Source organism: Rhea pennata, chromosome Z (assembly GCF_028389875.1).
Source record: "Rhea pennata isolate bPtePen1 chromosome Z, bPtePen1.pri, whole genome shotgun sequence".
Lineage (NCBI taxonomy): Eukaryota > Metazoa > Chordata > Aves > Rheiformes > Rheidae > Rhea > Rhea pennata.
The window spans coordinates 79,425,021-79,446,384 of record NC_084702.1 but is presented as its reverse complement, the minus strand read 5'-3'; the positions used below and the strand labels follow the sequence as shown (position 1 = coordinate 79,446,384).

Here is a 21,364-nt window from a genome sequence, read left to right as displayed (position 1 = left end):
TCTGGCTTATCATTCCCTCGGGAAGCACCCGTTCCTCTTCCCATCCTCCTGGTTATCTTCTACCCAACTCCTGTGCCTGCTGTTCCCCACTTTGTTTTTACAGTGTGGTGACTCACGGCAAGTTACGCTTGCATTGCTGAACTCCTGCTTCTTGCAAAAAAGGAGGATAGATTTTACATCATCCCAAAAGACACACACACAAAAAATCCCCAAACCAAAATACCTCATAAAATAGAATCACCAACAAAACCAGCATTTATTAATTGGTTAAATAACTTTGGTTTATTTTGGCATTAAACAGAAGACAAAACCCTCAATTAAAACACTTTAAAATATATACTTATACCAGTATGTCTTCTATAGAATATCATCATCACCAATTCCTTCTTCCATCTCTTGGTGATGGGGGAGGAAACAAAGCAAACCAGCTTACACTTACCCTAAATTTCTTTCTTTTTTTCTAAATAACTACATATGTAAGTGTTTGCTATGGGAGGAACTGCTCATCTCTTTAAAGAAAAAATATGCTGCTTCTTTTCCACAATTGTCCAATCAAGACTAGCTCAAAGCTCCCTCCCTCCCCACATCTTAGCCCTTAAAAAAAAACCCTAAATACATAAAAATCCTTAAAGAACTGAGAAATAGATTAACGCAGAAATGTGATAAAGAAAGATCATTTTTAAAGAGATAATGCAATCCAAGAAATGACCATATTAAGCAGATTTAGGAGAAAAAAAAAACCTAGCAAATGAATCACATGATTCATTTGCTTACAATAGGTTACTGAAGTTGCTTGGTCAGCTATCCAGTACAGGAATGTATTATCTTAATAATAGTGAAAAGCAGCCAGATCTTCACGGACACAGGGAACTCTGCACTAACCCTTCCAAGAGTCCTCTATCTATGTAATCATGCTGACCCAACATTTCCTGCAACTCTCACCTTGCAGCCTGTATCCATCCAAATAACTCTTGCAACTTCTAAGTTAAATAGAAAGAAAGTGTGTCTTTGTGCAGGCAAAATATGAAAGCATTAGTACAAGGGAAGAAAAGATCAAAAGCCTTGCTTCATAAGCAGTCTTTAACTTTTTTTTCAAAAAAAATAAAAAAAGACAAAACAAGAAAACTCCCAGAGATGCCTCAAGCCCAAAATACAGGCTAGCTCATCATCTGAGGTTGTTCACATTTGCTAGCTGCTTCAAAAGACAACACAAATTTCTATTTTAGTTTTTAAGCACTCCAAAGGGTTGTCTTGCACTAACAACCTCTGCAATAAACTGTATGACATGATACAACCATAGCAAGGAAGAAAAAACAAAAAAGAAACACTACCAGATACAGAAAAAATGTATTCTAACTCCCTGGGCATACAAGGAATATTCGATCCTCCTATTCAAGAATTTCTTTTGTTGTTTAACCATGTCATGAGAATGATCTGGTATTTGTGCAGTCAGTGAATCCCTCCTGCTTTCTCAGTCAATTTAGTGATTAAAAATAACACTTCTCTCTGCATGTTCTAGGGTACAGAAGGGAACTGCAGAAGCAGATTTCTTCCTAAACTCTGCTACACTATCTGTTGCTACGTAGAAAAAGTCACAAATGCAAATCTAAAACACCTTTTCAGGAAGTTGCAGTGTGTAAGAACAGAGTAAGTTACTCTATGGCACTAAACATTGAGTGTCATTTCACATAACACCCACAAGAAACTTTTCCAGATCAATACACTATGTTCTTTCTGTTTCATGTAAATAAAATTAAATATTAACCAAAAGATCATAAATTGTCCTTTAGCATGTATCCTTACAAATCTATTCTGTCATCAGGAAGCAAAAGAAAAGTGATCTTCGTGTTTTATCAAGCAAACACCCCTGAGTAAAGAGGCTGATACCCACTGTCTTCTCTCTTGCAAGTAAGTACACAGACACTCAGCATGCCAAAGAACTGAAAAGAGAAAGCACAAGAGAGATTTAGTTTTGCTACATCTTTCTGTTTCATTCCTCAGATCCAATACCTGAATGCTAATTAGACTTTTTATCATCATAGCAAGGACATGCCTTTCATATTAAAAAGAACTTTGAAAATGACATGACTTTTTGTATGTCACATTTGAATACTAGATCTGACACATTTTTTTCTTCCATAGATTTTTCTCATTAATTTAGACATTCACAGTAATTTCTAGGTATCTTACTATGGCAATAATTTTATTAAAAATATAGGACTTACAAAAATTACAAAATTACGAATATTCTGGATTTACAATGTATTTCTATAAAACATTTAAGCATATAAGATAGATTAATAAAAGATAGTGCAGAATATGTTATGGTAATCATAGGAGATGATCACAGGAGAAATTGTGGTGGAAGGATTCATCACAGACAAATAATAAAAGGCACATGTAATGGGAGTATAAAATTGATCATTTTACAGAGGGAGGGAAGTGATGGAAACTTCTGAGTAATTTAAAACTCACACTATGAGATATAATGCAGTAAAAAACAATCACCTCTCTCCTAGGGCCAGAATTAAGAAAAGGAAATTTTAATCAAGTTAAATTTTAATCAGTTTAACAGCAACTGTTCTATGCTGGCTCAACTTACCGATATTCTTTTACCAAAAATAGATACTCAAAGGAGAAACATTTTGCTGTTATTACATGTTCATCTCTATCAACAAGGAAGAGGTTACAAAACTTGGCAAAAAGGTACAAGGAACAAACCACCAAGCTAAAATGTATGGGTCAAATCTTCATAAAGCTGCATACACATTTCTTGCATGTACCAGTTACTAGAAGTTTTACATCAGGACTTCTAAAACCTGGTTTTCACATGCAGGACAACTTGTTCTGGTTTCTAACTTCTTTTCATTTAATTCATATCTTGCAATTCTATAAACAGTCTAGCTATTTTCATTCCGGGTCATATTTGTTGTCCATTTTGATTCCAGGTCTCCAAGCACAGGACTATTGACTGGCTTGTGTCCAAAACAAACTTTGAAGAGCAATTTTTAAAATCCCAGTTAAGTGTAGGAAAGGTTGTTATTGTTTTAATAAAAAGTTTTAGATCTAGGCCTTTAAGCACACCTAACTGGTTGTAATTCCTATCAAAAAAACAAGACAGCTCCTTTTATTTTCCACTCCAAATCCCCCCCTTTTTTTGGATCTCTCTTCTTCTTGTCATGCAGACAAAAATGAGCAAACTGGAAGAAAACAAGGAAGGAACGGAGGATAGGCTCTACTTCGCAGACAGAGAAAGGATATAGTAGAAGAAAAAGCCAGAGGACATTAAAGAGGAAGCAATATTATTTTCCATGAGGGAAGAAGTAGAAACATTTAGCAGTACCTTTACGATGGCAAATCCCAGGATTACAAGCATAGCATAGCTGAGTACACTCTGCAGCCCAGACTCCAGCTCCACCGCACAGCCCTGCCAAGAAGGAAAAAAGTGAAAAGAACTCAAAAGATAATTCAGCTGGACAGCTTGTCTTTTTTTTCCCCTTAAAAACAAAACAAAAAAAAAAAACAAAAAAAAAACCAAACCAACCCCCCCCACACACACTTTCTGAAAGGAAGCAGGACCTTGCAGAGCCTGTCTAACCAGCCACCGAGGACTTGATGGCTTCCATTCTTGCTTTCTGGACTTGATGGCTTGGGGAGATGCAGTGACACACTGTAACTCACTAACATTTGCTGCTTCTCGGAATCTCCTTTGGCTCAATTCACTTATTACACAAGGAAGTACCCAAAACTCAGTGCCATGAAGACCAACAGTGATCTCTATAAAAGGAAATTTATGGACTTGTGCCCCAAACTGAAGAATCTAGTATGTAATTTTCCAAAATAAGTACAGTCAGTCCTAAAAGAGTATCTTCCTTTACTCCAGAACTGTTTGAACAACGTCTCGCCTGCACGTAGCACTCTGGCCTAGTCGTGTTGCTGCTGTACCAGGAGACAGAGGAGACCAAACATACAGATTGATGCCTGTGAAGACACCTGGTGCTCTCCTTTGGTTGTCTAAGTACTTTTATAGAATTACGCAAGAAGGAAACTATCTAGTGGAAAACATGGGGAGAAGAAAGTTTTGGATTCAAACTGCTAGAAAGAATTGGAAGAAATCGTCTCTAAATCCTACCTGAACCCTCACTGACTCTGGTTGGTTCAGAGAATGGTCATGGGTCAGTACAACATGGAAAAGAGAAACTGCCTTTCACCCTCACCTGTGTGTTGAGTTCCTGTGGCTGATCCAGACTCCCCGTGCAGTTGTTCAGACCTTGTCTGCAGCAGCTCAGAGGGACACTGTTATTACCCGTGGAGTTGAACCACTGTGTGGTTGTCCAGTCACTGTAGTTCTTTATCCCACAACAGTGAAGCTGCCAGACACAAAACAGTTACACAGATGTGTGAACGCTATCTGTGTGGCTATGACCGTGATGGTGATGGATTTACAAGAAGCAGCAGTACTTCAGGGAAAGAGCAGTAGATATTACAGATCAGCTTCCCTCAGACATTATTATCACCTTGTCCGTTTATTCACTGTAAAAGATAGTATTTAAGCAACAGGTTGCAGGATACTGCCTTCTGACATCTTTCTGTTTCACGGTACAGGATTCTCAGCAGCAGTTATTCATATTCACTCATTTATTTGATCCCACGACCGCTCATGTCAACAGTCATTAATTTACATGAACTTCACATCCGGACTCAGAAGGCCAACTCTGAGCACCCCAATTGCCATGGAGAATCACATGCTAAATGCTGCTGCCGGACACCCTCATACTGACCCTCCTTCCCTCCCGCTCCCAGCCCAAATTCCTTGTTTAATGTCCAATTAATTGACTTCTAAACAATTCTCAGCTGAATTTAAAGACTTCCTTACCTGTTCTTGCAAGTAATCCACAACAGTAGACTCTGAATTTTTCCCATCATACTTTTGGAAGACTGAAAGCATCGTGCCCTGCACATCAGTTTTTACCTATTATGAGAGAAAAATACACATTTTATGTTAAAACAACAGCTCAGAATATTATCTAAAGGAAACTGCAAAAGATCTGTATCTTCAAAGTCAAAAAAACCCCCAAAGTTTTGGATAAAATCTGAATAGCACTTAATCAGAATAATTTCCTGGATATAAGCTGATCTTTCTTAACTTAAGAGCCCTCTTTTGTGAGCATCAACAACTGTTTAATCCAACTTAGAGTTTGTTGTGATGCCTGCCAGATACTTAATGTATTTATCATGTTCCTAACAAGAGTCAATTCATATACCTCGTGGTGACGTCCTCATTCTGCATCCCCACAGTAACCACTTCCCTGCAGATTTCAGAATAGAGGATGAAGGGCAAGAAAGCTGGATATACTGGAATGCTCCAATAACACAGGAGCTATTCTTTACTTCTATGTTAGTACAGAGATGCTAATTCTTACCTTTCCCCTGTAAACAAATCCCAGGACAAAAGCTGATACTTCTGCAATAAAGATAACCAGGATAATCGCCAAGAACTGAAATCCAAAGAGAGAGGCTGTTAGGATACAGAGCGTGTGAACGCAATTGCACATTTCCACAAGGCTTGATAACGTTGAGTCAGTTATCATTATCTACTGTTGCTTGCCAATTAAAACAGTCTCCAGAAAGTAATTAGAAAAAGGAGATTATCATGTGTAGCTGTGGCGATAACTGGAGTTCCCCAGAACGGGGCTCCTGAGAAGACAGCTACTTGGATCGGTCCCCAGAGACGGGGAATCTGGGCTGTTCTGCAGGCAGCACCACATCAAAAACTATAAATGGCTGCGGGTATTAGCCTGCACAAGGCAGTGAAGCTCTAATGATTCACCCGCCATCAATCAGTGCCTCGCAGCGGTACACAGCTCCCATGAAGGAGCACTGCCTCAGCCGCGTATCCCAGTAACATCTTCACTTGCAGCTCTATTCATGCAACTCATGCCCCATGCAACAGCGTGTGAAAGAGGACATGCCAGAATGTACAGAACTTACCAGCCCCAGCCCGACTCGTGACTCCCGGAGGGTGGCACAGCAGCCGATCAACCCGATGATAAACATTACTATGGCAACACAAATAATGATAACCGCTGGCAACAGAGCGTACTTGTCTTGCAGGAAGCTGTCATAACTCTTGTAGGTGTTGATGACATATCCCCCAACATAGCTAAGACCAGCTGCTGCTGCCTGAAATGCAATAAAGTTATTTGCAGTTATTTGTTGTCTTCCCAGAAAAATTAATCTGAGCTTTTTTGTAATAGCATAAACTAATGACTAGAGTTGCAAAGATCTACAAAAAAGGTGTGCATTTGAAAATAGCTCCCCATCCAAACCTTAAAACAGAAAGGACAAATCCACATCTAGTGAATCATTCCTCTACTACTTTATTTTGACTGAGTTTGTTCTTTTGAGAAAAACCTCATCCTTTCCACTTTCTCAAGTGTTACTCTTGAATACATGGAAACTCTGAAAGCCAAGGTGGGATTTAAGCACACGAGAGGGCTTGTTCATTGCTAACCAAGATGATTGGTTTCTGTTATTTACACCAGAAGAGGCTTCTTAGACTTTCTTCAGAAAAGGGGGGGGGGGGGGCAACAAAAAAAAAGATATCACGCAATCAGGTTTTAAAAAGTCTCAATAAACCCTTCTTGGGAGTAATTCCCTCTGCAAAATTGGCAACAGGTGAAAGTGATAAGAAACATTCAGTTCAGCTGTGTTTGCAGGCCACCATCAACCACTAAGACATGCACAACTGTCCCAGTCCCAGCGAAACCCAAAACTTGCTCATCTTGAAGGAAACAGGTTGCTGCTTCCTCTAAAATCAAACTCCTTGAAAAGTATGTTTTGCCAACTGAAGTCAATGTAGGAGAGCGGCACGCTGGGGACCGATGCCAAACAAGCAGCCCTGGAGACTGAAGGCTTTTAGCCACAAAACTGGCTACAGCCTTGGAAGTAACACCGAAAGGCTCAGCAATGCCTGGCCAAAGCCTTGACAGTGACATTAAAAAACTCCTGAGGGTTGTAGTCAATCCGCTCCCTGTGCCCCATCAGCCCAAGACTGAACCAGTAAAACTGGCAGCACCACCATACCCACCTTCTGGAAACTTGAGGGAAAACAGCCTGTTGTCAACAGACTGCAGCTGGATTTCATTGTGCAGCCTACAAGCTATTCCTTATTTCTCCTAGCACTGTACACTTAAATTAAATCAAACACTCCTTGCACTAGAGCTAGAACTTGCTAATTCCTTCACCATATTTGGCTCCTTCCCTGGGCCAGGTCTGGTGCCTGCCCATAATTACCTCCAGGTCTGGGGCGCATCCTTCACCTCAGACAGCTCGTGCTTACACGTGCCTGCCATTCCCAGCCATTGCCCATACCTAAAAATTACTGGGATGAGATGCAGCAAGTGAGGCAACCAGGATCAAGCTAACCTTTAAAGCTGTTTATCATGTCTCGTGTAAGATCCTGCTCCATATTTATTTCAGTATTCTTCATCTGAAAGAAAAAGCTATTATCTTCCACTCTCTGCACTCTCTGTTTTATTTGAAACAGGTGTTAAGCCTAAAAAAAAAGTTAGTTTACAAAGTTCATCCAAGCAAAATATTTTCTCCAAAGAAGGAAAAAAAGGCATATTCCTGAAAGTTTTATCCAAGTTTGTTTTATGTTTTCATTTTTAAAATAGCAGAGAAACTTGGAGATTCAGAAAGGCCCAAAGGAGAACTGTGCGTTCCAGTGTCTTCACCACAAGAACCAGGAGCACCTTCCTGCAGCAAAGGCAAAGCAGTGAGGCCTTCGGCACCCTTCCTCCAGGCGAGCTCCCCCCAGAAGGGTCTGGAGCTTTGCAGGGAAAAACAGAGCAGCTTCCTGCAGAAAATTTGCTGCCTCTAGTTTGCAACTTTTTGCTTACTCCTGCAAACCTTTTAGTGCAGCTTTAATAGCCAGAATGTAACGAATATGGCACTTATTAATTCTGAATCAGGTAACAGTCAGCTGGGCCACAAGATTCATGACTGGAGGTGCAGTAGCTTTTCTCAACTGCAGAAGTACTCTACTCAGTCAGGCCCTGCACTTAGCTCAGGGAACGGCTCAGAATTTGGCCCTTGTTCCCATGGAAGCAGTGAAAAATATCCAAGCGGCCACAGCAGGAGCAGAGTTAAGAGTGATCTGGGTTGACTTAACTTCTTCCTAGTTAACCCTGTGCATGGCTAAAACCATAATACGAGTAATACCGTAGTTACTAGTCCTGCCTTGATTGCAATACCTGACTGCACGTGTTGCTGGGTTTTGAAGCCTTCCTAATAAACAGGTGTGGCTGGAGAGCAATGGTATTCTGGACTCTGGTTTGGGGGAGAGTTCATATAGGTGAGCGATGGTTCCTCAGCACGTGCCAAGAATACAGATACAACATGGTGATGCTCCCAGCCACAGTGCTTATATCCCAACCCGAAGGCGTCACCTCCAGTCTTTGGTCTCTTTGCTGCTGCCATTACTGCAAACCTAACGCAGAGCTGAGTTATAGTTTTAAAAGTTTCAGTACTTGGAGGTATTTGCCCCTACACACAAAGGTGGAGCTGGCTGCCAGCAGCATGAAGCCTCCTGTACGTGCATTACTGTGTGCATGTGCACCTACCAAGCCAAACGCTTGCATCTAGTCACAGCTAGCTACTAATAAGCAGATTTTTTTCTTGAGGACATCAGCAGACTTTGGTCAGTGGAGCTGAGCACTTGGGTTAGGATATCACTGACTGTCGAGCGCCTGTAGCTCCTGATGAGGGAAAAATGGAAAGGCTGCGAGATCCTCAGAAAGGCTTGGGATGGAGAAAGCAAAACCTGGGGGAATGGAGCCGTGGTGACTTTAGCTAGCATGAGAAAGGCAGGACAGGCTGCAAAACCAGCATACAAAAAGCACAAACCATGTTTCTGGCAGATAAACGAATTGACTATATTCAGAAGTGGCGTCACATCAAAACATGCAAAATAAAACAGCCACGTGACTTAGTTAACGTGCAAAGTTAATCCAGTTTGTTTGTCATATCCAGAGAGTTTAAAGCCCTAGTGTTTTCTGTCACTCTAATCCTGGAACCTTTGCAAGTAGTTCTGCACTTCTGTGGCACAAGACAGGACTACAAATCCCAAACCCTCTGCACCAGCTAATCTTCTTATAAAATGGAGACACGTGGAGACTTGCAAGGACCTCCCAATCCTTCCACTAGGTTTCTGCAACTGATTTAGATAACAGCTGTGTTCTTTGCTTCTCTTCTGTACTTGACATCCTGTTTTCTACCTGTTTTTAATGTGTTCAATGCCAAATGCAGAGAAACCATGCACAAGAGATGCTAAAGACAGATAAACCATGAGTCCTGGGCAATGAGCAAACTCGTGTCGCTAGCTAAGGGTTACCAAAAATTTATAAAAACATTGTGAAGCCAGTTCACAGCAGTCCTACAAAGCCAGAACTAGCAAAGCTCTGCGACAGGAGGCCAATACCAGAAGGTCTAACACCGTGTTCACAGGAGATTCTTCTCCAAACTTTATCAATGCCTCTTGCATACACAGACAGGCAGTTTCACAAGTTTTTATTGCAACATGCAGGACTACCTGCACTCTGGTCAGACAGGAAACACAGCCCGCAAGTGGTCTATTGTTGTAATTCAGAACTTCTGCTTTTAAGGAGAAAAAGGAAGCATAATGATGTGAAAATAAAAGATACTGAGTTAAGATCTGGCCTGAGGGAAGTTCAGATTTTTCTCTATAAACTTAGATACACCCAAGACTTCACCCACATTTTTTAAATCAAAGTGAAGATTATGAAGCCTAAACAGAAGGATCGATCACTGTGGAAGCAGAACACATTTCAGGTAGACAGCTGTTCTAGTTTTATTTTTGCTGATGAATTTATTTTTTTACAGTGCCAAACTGTAAAAGCAGAGGAGAAAAACATTTCAGAATGTCATTCTCCAAGCTTTTCCCCCAGCACTTTTCCCATACTTAAGGAAAGCTTGAAATCTGGAGGAGGGATTTTCTCTAACATTGCAAAACCTGTCAGCCCACCCCTTAAAATTAAGACAAATTTTTTCTAGAGGAGAAGTATGAGAAGACACGTCTCCTTTTGCTTGTGATCACAGACCTTGAGTCAAGAATAGAAAGTATAAAGTAGACCTGATTTAAAGAGTTTTCTGTTTAATCTCAAAAAACCATTCACAGATATAAAGGCTGGTTGAAGTAACGACTTACAGAGGGGTGAAGAGTTCAAATCATTCATTCTTTATTATGAACTCCTCAATGCTTCTTAAATAATCTGATAGTTTGCCACAATTATTCAAAAAAATGAATAGTAAAAGGTGTTACTATTCTTTACTCTTTTTTTTTTTTTCAGCCAGCTGCTTGCAACTTTTCCAAGGCACCAGACCAAAGTGCAGAATTGTGCCACGGGCGGTATGAACAGGCCCGGGCCAATGCCAGCAGCCGCCGTGGGCAGCGAGCCTGGCGCAGACCAAGCCGAGGCGTGAAGTCAGGCAGATCCAGGAGAACCGGTTCCCCGAGGCTGCGGGCCACTCACAAACGGAATATCCTGACGTTATGCCCTTCTGCCCCAAAAGCCCCCTGGCCGACTTGCTGGGGCTCCCCTGGGAAACCCTGCTTGCATTTCTTCACAACACTGACGATTCTCTTAAGACGAGCTGAAGCGATGAGGCAAACGGAAATTTTGTCAGAAAGCCCCTTTTCACAGCTGCCCAGCAAAGCCGTGATCCCTTCTGCGCTCTCACCCGCCAGGGCTTGGTTGCCTGAGGCCCCGATGCCAGCCAATACTTGCTTCTTGTATCCTGAGCCTCTTTTAGAGAGCAGAGTTCTTAAATTACCCGAGCGCGAACGCTGCACTCCTGCTGGGGCGGGCTGGAAGAAAGCAAAGCGGTAACACCCAAGCTTTCCCGAGCTGATTTCTGGCAAGGGGCCGAGTGCAGTCGCTCAGCCAGCCTACGTCACCCGTGCACAGAGGTGATGCTCGTCTGCGCTAACACACACAACTAGCTTCAAAGCAGTGAGAAACTCAGCCCTTTACGTGAATCTCTGCAGCCACAAAATATCCCCCACGTAGCAGCGGGGCTATTAAATCTGGCCTGCGAAACAGGAGGGGTTACGGCTGGATGGATAAGAGGCGCCCGAACCGTCTCGCTGGCGCAGAACAGGTCAGCTGGGGGTGCAAAGCCTTTGGAGGCTAGCGGATGCGATAATGTATAAATTTCTAAAAGATTCAGCAAGATTTTTGCATAATATCTTACTCCCCACCTACCCACTGCCAAGAAGGCGAGTTTGCTGACGACCGGGACCTTCTCCCCTTCCAGAGAAAAAAAACAGATACTCGTGGCCATGCAAATACTTCACCCCTCCACCTTCTCCCTGCACTCAGTGCTGTACGCATAGAAGGGGCCCCTCAAACTTCCCTCTGCATAACTCCTCTGAAAAGAAAAAAATATATATATAAAAATGCAATATTTGCATCTCTCAGTCAGGCAGAACAGCTCCTCACTTTCCCTTCTTTGACCGTTTAAATAAATTGACCTTGTGCAATGGCTGGAAACAGGTTTTTGATAGTTTGTTTTTTGCATTTATCAGCATAGGTTTCTTTTTGCCCATATCTGATTGCAACAGAGCAATGGAGTCAAACTACTAGTTATAAAAAGGTTTCTTGCTTAGGCTTTTAAGTTTTTAAAAGTTTTTTTCCTACTATCCTACTGTCTGCTAACAGGGCCCGGCATAGTTTTTACTGTGAACGACCTGATGGTGGAAAGTGGCCCCCATCTTCAGGCTGGTCAGTCCAATTTGGGGTAACGAAACTGTACTACTAAAAGCTGTGAAGACTAGGTAAACTGTACATACAATTTAAGAATGGAAGCAGCAGGCCCAAAATATGGATGATTCTCAGCATTAGAGCATAGTTTTGCAAACACAGAAGCTTTTCTTTTTCCCCAGTAATTGGAGCATTAACATTAGATGAAGCTGGGATAAGAGCTCTCCATTCGGTACAACAGCAATATCAGAAGCATTACTATGTTGGGCATTAGCTCAAAAGAGTTGCCTGGTCAGATTTTGTAATTTTACCAAGGAAGCATTTTCAAAAAGACGCATCCTCTATACAGTGAAAGAATTGAGGTAGTGTGTGACTTTAAAGGCATTTCTCCCAAAACAGTGTGTTAGGACAGAGCTTTCCCAGGCCCAGCAGTAATATCTACCAAAGCACATAACTTGGATTGATTCAGCTCTATTTTCCAAAGTGTTAAAAGTTTTTGAGCGAAGAAACGCACGGTAGACATTTCTGTCTGTTTTTGAAGAGCAATACCATTCGTTTTCTGCAGCAAACACTAATACAAATATATTGTGGGAAAACTACATATCGCCATATACACAGAAACTTTTTAAACCATTCCATTGCGCTTCTTCACTGGACGAACACCTCCGCGTTTTAGTTGACGTTAGGACTTGAAAACCACATTTCCCTTTGCTGATACCTTGGCAGGGCAGGGATCTCAGTCGGAGCATCTCATCCACTACATCCGATGCTGATGTTTGGTCTTCATACTCAGCAGTTACATTAACTGGAATGCTATCACCTTTTTTTTCAAAAGACTTCCTCCAATTTATTACCCCCCAAAACAACCAGCCTGCACGGCAAGAGGGGTTGCCCTTTCTGGCTCTCTCTGCTCTACGGTACCGCAAGTTTGATTCTTCCCACGCCTGTTCCCTGCCAGGCAAATCCCTCCTAGCCACCGCTTAACTCTGCATCCGTGGAGCCAACAACAGCTTTCCCAGTGACGCTGGGGAAAACAGGCCAGTTTCGAGTGCTGCCTGGTACCGCAAGAGATTAACCCTCAGTTCTCCATCCAGGCCCAGCAAACCCCAGTGCCACCAGTTTATCCGGCTCTATAGATCTGACAGACACCCGTGGTCTGGGCTGTTTCTCCCCTGCCATCAGGGCAATCCTCAGTCAGCTCTTCCCCTCTCCCTTGTGCACCCACTCGTAGCAGAACGGATTCCTCCCCGTGTCCTGGCACTGGTTTAAAGCTCTGCCAGATGCCAGAGACCCGGTGGCTTCAGTTATTCTTCTTGCCACACTTGTGGTATTAATTTAGCTGAACGATAAACTGATTATTGCCATTCTTGCATAATTCAGCTTCATCCAGGGCAGCCGTGTCCTAGCTCACCCCTTAAACGCAGTGGCAGGCTCCCAGGGCACCAGGCAGGCATCCCCACCGCAGCAGCGCGTCCCCATCTGCCACGGCTCCCGGCCCTGCGTAGCGCAATTTTAAAATGAGCAATTCTAACAAAACCCACTGAACTGACTTCTTTTGTTCCCCTAGACTCTACTTTGCAAAGCAAGAGAAACATTAAACTTGGTCGTTGGCTTTGGATCGACGCATGAAGCGTCAAAGCTGTGGCCGAGCCGTCCCGAACCACTAGCAGCGCTGGCGGCTCCCGGAGGGACGTACTGCTGCTCTTCCGCTAGTCGTTAGCCACGATGCCAAATCAGCTGCGGTCTCCTCGGGTAAAGCACTCAGGGGGGCCATAAGTGACAAAACTGCGCCGAGCCCGGGGACACAGAGCCACCAGACTTGGCAGTTTTTCCACGTGCTGCAAATCCTCACGCTCAAGAGGGGATTCTGGTTTTAATGAAAGTTGCGTTAAATAACTTTCTCCTTGGAGAGGGAAAGCGGGGCCACGAGGGAAGGAACGGCGGCAGCAGGGAAGCCCAGACGGAGGGGACACGCGGCCGACGTGCGAGTCCACCTCGAGAAAGAGCGCAGCTTGCCATTCTGCTGGTGTAAAAGCGATCCTGGCAGCTCCTCTTGGCACGTTTGATAGGGTAAAGCAAACTCGGCGCAGCTTAGTGGTGCCAGGCTCCTAGGAAAACACAAGGAACTCCCAGTTTATATATAAATTACAATAAAGATCCACTTATTCCACCTGGATAAAAGTGTCCTCGAGCTCTCAACTTCTTACAGAGGAAGTAAAAAAATCCCTGGAGCTCGTCAGCATCTGTGGTTATTCAGGGTCTGCCTACATCGGAAACACGCGGAGAAGGGCCAGCAGTGTCACACCATACTAAAAAACCAACTCAACTCTTCTCCTTTTCTGACCACACTGCTGTCTTCATTTTAATTTACTTTCTAAGGCTCCTGCAAATACAGCAAAGCACATTCTCCGAGAAGTCAGTTAAGTTCTGCTTTGCTGTTTTGGCCAAAGAAATTTAAAATGTGGGAGCTTTGCCCTATTCATTTAACTCCAGCGGTTCAAGGTATCCTGCAAACATAACATGACGTAAAGTGCATTAATGGAAAAACCTCAGCAAAGAAGCCCAGCCCAGGAGTTCCAGGTGGTCTTGGGTGTTTTCCATGCTGCCATGAGCTGCACACGCAGAGGTGCTGAGCACCTTCCTCCCTCCTACTGCGACCAGTGGGGCAAAGCCCCAGCGCTTCTGCAAGGCTAAATGTGCCTCATCTCAAGCCCGGTATCAAGCGCAGGCATCAGCCCGCTCAGCGACCGCTCTGGTTTTCACACCCCATGCACAGTGCAAACCCCATAATCAGGTCCCTGGTGGAGCAGCTCCTGACAACCTCCTCGCTGGTGCGAGTCAGACGGACCCTGCAGTCCATTGGCAGCTTTCCCACGACACGAGGCAGGAAGCTGCCACGTGCTTCATGCTTTCTCGCCAAGGATCGCGTGGAGCATGGAAAACACAGCAGAGCTGTCTGCCGCTCAGTGCACAGATACAGGCAGGATTAAGGATTTGCCTAAGAGCAGATGGAGGAAAGCTGAAGAGCAGGTCACAGGTCTCCTGACTGTAATGACTTCTTGGAGAGTACCTCCTCCCTTAAAAATATATGTATCTCTATTAAACCTCCAGTATAGCCTTTGCTATTTGCTATGGTTTTAATCACATCTACAATTAAAAACTCTCCTTATCTGAGATTTATTTTTTTTATTTATTTACTTATTCCTCTGATCTGTCGCTGACTGAGTCTTCAGGGCACGCATTTGCAAGCCACTCACCAGTGGCGAGAGTGATTTCAAACCATACATGAATGCAGGAACTGACACATTTATCCCTCCCAGTTACTCAAAATGATTGAAAAGTGACACCACATCAATATTGTCATCGCTTGACCATCTAGAGTGCTGGAGATCACTCAGCAAACCACCAGGAGGCTGAAAACAAGTGGATTTTAGTCTTGGATGCACCAAGAAACGATAGATAAAGCACACACAGAGCTGACAAATATTCCAGGATTTTCAGACCAGTCCAAGTATCTCCTCAAAGGGGAGAGTCTAAGACCCCAAAATGCACTCGACTTGTACTCCTTAGAAAGTCATAGGCCATAAATCCAAAGATATTGGGAAATACCACCTAATGTAGGGGGCCTGGAGGGGGTGAAGAAGGGAGATGGGGTGGCTGGCCACAGCAAGCTTTGCAGTCCAGGGCTACTTTGACCAATGACCAGAGAGGTAAGGCAAAGCCACCTCTCAACTCTCCAGTGAAAGGATGACTCAGCAATCATCTGGAGTCATGTTTCAGCCCAAAATTGTAGTTCACAGCTTTCACCACACAGAACCCAGCCTGGTTTTGTGAAGAGTCAATAAAGCTACAGAACTAGCAGATCAAAAAAACCTCCACATCTCTCACTAGAGAATGTAGGCGCTGGCAGTCACTGAGCCGAGACCATCTGCACAGGAAAGCTGACCCCTCAGAGCGCTAACGTTGCATGTTTTCCTACTACAGGCAAAGATAATCACAGTGCAGTAGGAAGTTGTGCAGGAAAAAGAATGAGAGATAACCCTCAATGAGCATTGCCTCAGACTCTGCCCTGCCGCGGGAGCCTCTTATCATCCTCTCCCTTCCTCTTTCCAAGTTGGAAGGAAGAGGAGGAAGAGTGGGAGCAGGACAGACCAGGGCAGGAAGGCACATGCTGCTGGATTTGGTCCTCCGCTTGCACAACACAAGAGGAAGGGCTCCACCACCTTCTCTTCCCATCACCTTTTCCTGAATCGGAAGCATGGATCTGGCTCCAAACATACATTTCTCATCTAATTCAGCTAAGAGCGAGGCACACAGTCTACGCTTTCTATCACGGACAGAAAGAATTAAGCAGCGCTAGCAGGCAGCACCTCCCGTTCAAACACGGAGGAAGCTGAGGTAGCTTGCCCACACCAGATAGCCACCTTTTTGGTAGCTGCAGGTAAGCAAGATGAATTGTGCCCAGCTGCGAGCAGGGAGAGTAACACGAGCAGGCCCTGCTGTACCTGTAAATGAAAATACGGAAGCTTTCAGAAAACCTATCTTCTGGAGACTGACTACTGCTCTTGTAAATTCTCTCCCTCTACAGCAAAGCTGGGGGAAAATAAGCACTATTTGAAGGGCCAGAGTGACTCAAAGCCCTTGCACCACCACAGCAGCAGCGAGACAGTATTTCTGCACTTATCCCAACACCATTACCTGCTCTGACAGACAAACATGTCAACTGGCCAAAAAACCCTATTGCTCTGGATAAAGCAGCCAGAGCAATGTGATTGCACTCTATCCTGCTTGGGACAGCTCTGCTAAGCCCGCCACAGCATGCCATCACCTGCTCAAGCACATTCAGTGTGTGCAGGCAGAAGGAGAGCCAGGGATCAGCTAGGGAAAACAAAGTCTGGCTTTATCACTCACAGGTCACACCCTACCAGGGAAAAACCTGTGGGAACAACCCTGGCCTGCTCCCCTGGACAAGGCAGCTTCTGTTGACAATCCCATTACAGTCAACAGATCAAATTCTGCTCTCTCATATCCAGGTTATTACCTAAGTGTCAGAGCAGGAAACCACCTAGTTTTCAAATTCCCTATTTCTTCTCTTGGGCAGGGTAGCAAATCCCAGCATTTTGCTTCTCCCTTTCCAGCAGAGTCAGCATCATCGCGTCCTGCCCAGGCAAGGCTCACTCACGGCACCGCTGCCAAGACACTGCAGTCCCATCAGATCCTTCCTCCCACTCTTTTAGGCTACCCAAGTTATATCAGTGTCCCCAATCTTTGTCTAGAATTAGCCAACATCCATCTACCAAAATAATCACACACTTAAACCTAATTAGCACATGCTAGGAAATAAAATAGGGAGCAGGCAGCAGATCAAACACACCTGGAAGCATATCACTGGTTAAAACACCCTCAGCTGAGCCCTGCTCTCACCTCACTGCCTGCAAGTGAAATGCTGAGCACTATACAGCTTGGTAGGTAAGAGAGGAGTTGCTTGTTCACCTCGTTTATGAAGCCCTTATTTATTGTTCTTGCACATTTGTATTGCTTTGCTCCAGTACTCTGATAGTGATCTGTGATCCAAAAGAGGATTGTTTTTATGGTATTTTTGAGCAATAAGCTCTGTCAAAGCACTGTAACAGCACTAACTGCTGAACAGACAGAAGATAATTTATTTTCCATAATCATTTCTGAGCTGGGCAAGGTTTGCAGCATGTGATGCGTAAGCATGAATTACTGCTTAGAGAACAACCCCAGTGCTCTTTGTAAGTCTTGTATTTTGATAAAGATCTAGAGCCTTGCACACAGAGACCCACCTGTTACCCACATGCATTTTCTAGAAGAGTGTAAGAGCCAATTCCTTCTTCCCTGCCTGGCTGAAACCTGAATTCCAGGTTCTGCAGTTCTCCTGCAATTACCACATGTAATAGTCACCATAGCACTGAAATGCTATGGGCCTTCAGGGTGCCTTGCCTAGAAGAAAAGCAAGGCCTGATCTGGGTCAGCCCAAATTTGGGGGTTACAAACATGCATAAGGCAGAAGAATAATTGCTGATTATCCACAGAGGTGGATGACCTAACAGCTCCAGTCAACATTAGAGAGTTCCCTTACAACAGAAGAGGCTTCCAGAGACTTTTCTAGGAGGCCATAAAGCTGTTGTTCGATATAAAAAAATAAAGCCAAGCACTAGTAAGGATGTATATTTGAGGTATACTTAACCTATATAACTTCCTGCTGAAGCTCGTGGGATTGCCACATACACGTGGTGAGGTATTCCAATGTTCCTCTCTGAGTATTTTGGATAAGACCGCATGACAAACACATGTTGTCAGCTCACGTTACTTCACACTCAGCAAGAAATACAGCCTCCCACACCGTTCAGGCTATTGATACGAATGTTATTTGGGAAATGCATGGCAATAAATTGCGATAAACGCCTATAAAGGAGGCTCAGAACTAGAGTAGGATGAGCTACTTACTGCAACCACCATTCAGTGGCAAGCCCCTATTCACAACATAGGGCACAACACTCCTCGCAAATGTGGATTTAATCCAAGCTGTGGGGTTTTCCCTCAATTTCCTTTTTTCTTTTTTTCCTCCCTTCCACATCACTTCTCTCTTTGTGAGAGTTCTTGTTCTTCCCTTTAACTCTTTCTAGCTTCAGAAAAGACACCTGCCTTCTCCCTTACCAAACAGAACTGCTGAGCCCTACTTGGTGGGACCCCCCAATGAGCAGCAGAGCAGGTCTGTGACCCTACAGAGTGCTCACCTTGGCTGCAGGGCTCTTGACTCTCACTTTCAAGCCTGTTGAAAGGGTGATGTTTAAAATGCTGCTTGAAAACACTCCAAGTGTTGCAAAACACATGTGAAAGCACACAGGACCTTACTGATCCATCACATGAGGTTCAACCTCATCTCCTCTCCAAGACCTGCATGTTATCCCCCCCAGCTGACGTTGGTGGTAGCACAGGAGCACCCTCTGAATCCCAGGGGAAGAAATAACTGTAAAACCTCAAATCCGTAAATCCTCTTTGAATCCCAGGGGAAGAAATCTACCATAAAACCTCAATCCGTAAATCCCCTTTGAATCCAAGGAGAAGAAATACACTTAGAGCTGTAAATCCCAAAGCCTTGAAGTCAAAGGAGCGTCATCACCCATCTGGTGGCACTCATCCAACTTGGGCTCTGGTCCTCAGCAAGAATCAAAGTGAAAATGAAACTTTTTATCACTTCACAGAAATATTTCTTCCTTGCTTCTGCCCTCTCGAGCACCCCTGTACCAGCATGTCCCCATACCACCACCTAGGAAGCCTGAGCATGCCGGCGCACACCCAGCTGCCCCCAGTCCTCAAGCCACCTGCACTTGCCAGCCCTTCTCCAGCAACCCAGTTGTCTCTTTCCACCTATTTATTTGCATTCATTATGCAAACTTCCCCACACAGTGGAAAAGTCCAAGGCTAATTTTACTGGAATGATGTTGTCACCGAGCGCCTACAGTCACAGTCACATGAGGCTGCCCTTCAACAGCCCGCTTCCCCTTCCCCTCCCGGCCTCCCTACGCCAGTGACTGAGCCAGTGGGCTGAAAATAGCCTCTTCTTGGGGAGTATTGGATAGGTGAGGTTAATTCTGGCATTCCTGGGTAGCTGAGAACTCATGGGATGGAAACACCAAGGAAAAATCCTCCTTTCCAGCAGCAGCAGCAGCACACTGCACTTGGGCTGATTGAACTTGATTTTGGAATTCACAAAGCAATACCCACCAAACTAGCAGAGGATTCAGCCAAAAAGTACATAACCCTGCACTTCTTGATGGCTTTTAAGTTATTATTGAGGAGGCGATTTGGAAAGGCAGAACTGTAGGAAACCTATCAGCTGTGACTATCCTGAATGCCTCCAGCTGAACCCATTTTCCACCCCGAAACGCTCCTCACCTGAAAGCGCCTGCTTAATGTCGCTGTTTCACTGACACCTTGGTGCACTTGCAGCTACGACAGCTGATGGCTTGAGCGTTTTTACTGATGAAGTGCCAGTAAAAACAGTACTTCCCCCCCCCCCCAAAAAAAAATCCACCTGTTGAACTGCAAGAACTTTTTTTTCCCCCAAGAGCTTACGAAAAGAGCACAAGTCTTCTTGCCCTTTAACAAATATACGTATATAGAGATATATATATAGGGATTTTGTGTAGAAATGACTTGTGCTCGCCTGCACCGGGCAACCCTAACACAAGATGAACTACGTGCCCGGGAACGCGGGCTGCCCGAGAGGCGGTCGCGCTCCCCGGCACCGTCTCCCACTGCCGAGCCCCCTTTTCTGCCCCCCGGCAGCCGCTCGGAGGCTGCAGCCGTGGCGGTTCCCACCCCGTTAGCCGGACGTGGAGGGAAGGGGAAGGAAGAGAGCGGAAAAAGCGCCTGGGCGAGCGCAGCCGCCGCCCGCCCCGCAGCCCCGTGCGGTACCCAGAAGCCGAGGCTCAGCAGCACCAGCACCGTCTTGGAGGTGATCACGCCGCAGTCCATGTCGCGGGTGGCGCCGGCTCTGCGGCCGGGCAGGGTGCTGGCTCCAGCGTGGGGCCGCCCCGAGCGCCGCCCCGCGCCCGCCCCGAGCGCGGCACTGCGTGGGAGCGCAGCGGCTGGCTGCCAGAGCCAGTTATTTCCTCCCTCCCCCTTTTTTCTTTTTTGAATTTCTTTAAACTTTTCCTCCTGGAAAAACTCAGTTCAGCAGCACTTTTGTGCAGAGCTTTCGCCGCAGCTCAAAGCTTCCCGTCGAAAGCTGCGCGTCGCCCTCTGCGCGCCCTCGGCCGCGGCACGCGCAGGGATGCCCGCCGCAGCGCGGCCTCGGCCCGGCGGCCGTCACCCCTCGCCAGCGAGCCCCGGCGAAGCGCTTGCCTGCGCGGCGTCCAGAGCACTGCGCCGGCCGCGCGCTTTCCAAAGCGGAACAGTGCAGGCTGTAGGGTCGGGAAGCGCAGGGCAGAGAGCTGGGCACGCACCCCGAGTTTAACCCAATCGTTGCTTTTACAGTCACAAAAAGGCCTGCAGTGAATACGGGAGGGCCCAGGAGAGGTTAAACACCTGCAATTTTATTGCTCGTTGTTCTTTAGCGGCAACATGCAATAAATGGCCTTCCTAGGAATTGCATCAGGAACAAACTTCCCAGGCACTGGAGCTCCCCGGGACAGATAACGATAGTGGAGAAGCAGCAAATGCTTCTGTGCTAAATGTCTTTTTCAAAGTTGCTCACCCCTTGTCCAATATTCAGCATTCAGGATGCAATTTTCCCAGCCTGCTCACTGCCTTAGGATATTTTTAGGGTATTATTAACCTTAGCTAGGTTAATTGTTTTTGTTCAGTTTAAGTTTGAAAATGATTCAGGAAAAATACTGAGAAACCTACCATTTTCCCTTAAAGAAAGATTAATATTTGCAACATGTAAGCTCAACAGATTGGATTAGAAGCCATAATGTTTGCTAGGAAAATTTTTCATAAGTTGAGACTTGGCGCAGAATATGCAGCCTGAAAGCCGTGAGAGTACTCTGGGAATGTGGCTCCCTCTCTTTTCCGTGTCAGGAACTCTGAAAACAGTCTAAAAATTC

The 21,364-nt window shown here is 45.0% G+C and overlaps 1 protein-coding gene across 1 annotated transcript; it reads right to left on the bottom strand.

Moving 5' to 3' along the window:
- Positions 1-227: 227 nt before the first annotated feature.
- Positions 228-20,347, bottom strand: LOC134153379 (tetraspanin-36-like). The gene is made up of 7 exons (XM_062599534.1): positions 20,232-20,347; positions 5,992-6,183; positions 5,424-5,498; positions 4,877-4,972; positions 4,218-4,370; positions 3,344-3,427; positions 228-1,940 (listed from the first exon to the last, which is right to left on the bottom strand). Exons 1-7 carry the CDS (start codon positions 20,289-20,291, stop codon positions 1,854-1,856), a joined length of 747 nt encoding a protein of 248 aa, XP_062455518.1. The 5' UTR covers positions 20,292-20,347; the 3' UTR covers positions 228-1,853.
- Between the last annotated feature and the right edge of the window lie 1,017 nt (positions 20,348-21,364).

What these genes read in the sequence shown, in the direction of transcription:
- LOC134153379 (XM_062599534.1), bottom strand. Translation starts at nt 20,291, where the DNA reads ATGGACTGCGGCGTGATCACCTCCAAGACGGTGCTGGTGCTGCTGAGC. An exon ending in CACGAGTCGGGCTGGGGCTG is followed by an intron (nt 5,499 to 5,991) that starts GTAAGTTCTGTA and finishes TTTGGATTTCAG; the next exon opens with TTCTTGGCGATTATCCTGGT. An exon ending in GATTTGTTTACAGGGGAAAG is followed by an intron (nt 4,973 to 5,423) that starts GTAAGAATTAGC and finishes CTCTCATAATAG; the next exon opens with GTAAAAACTGATGTGCAGGG.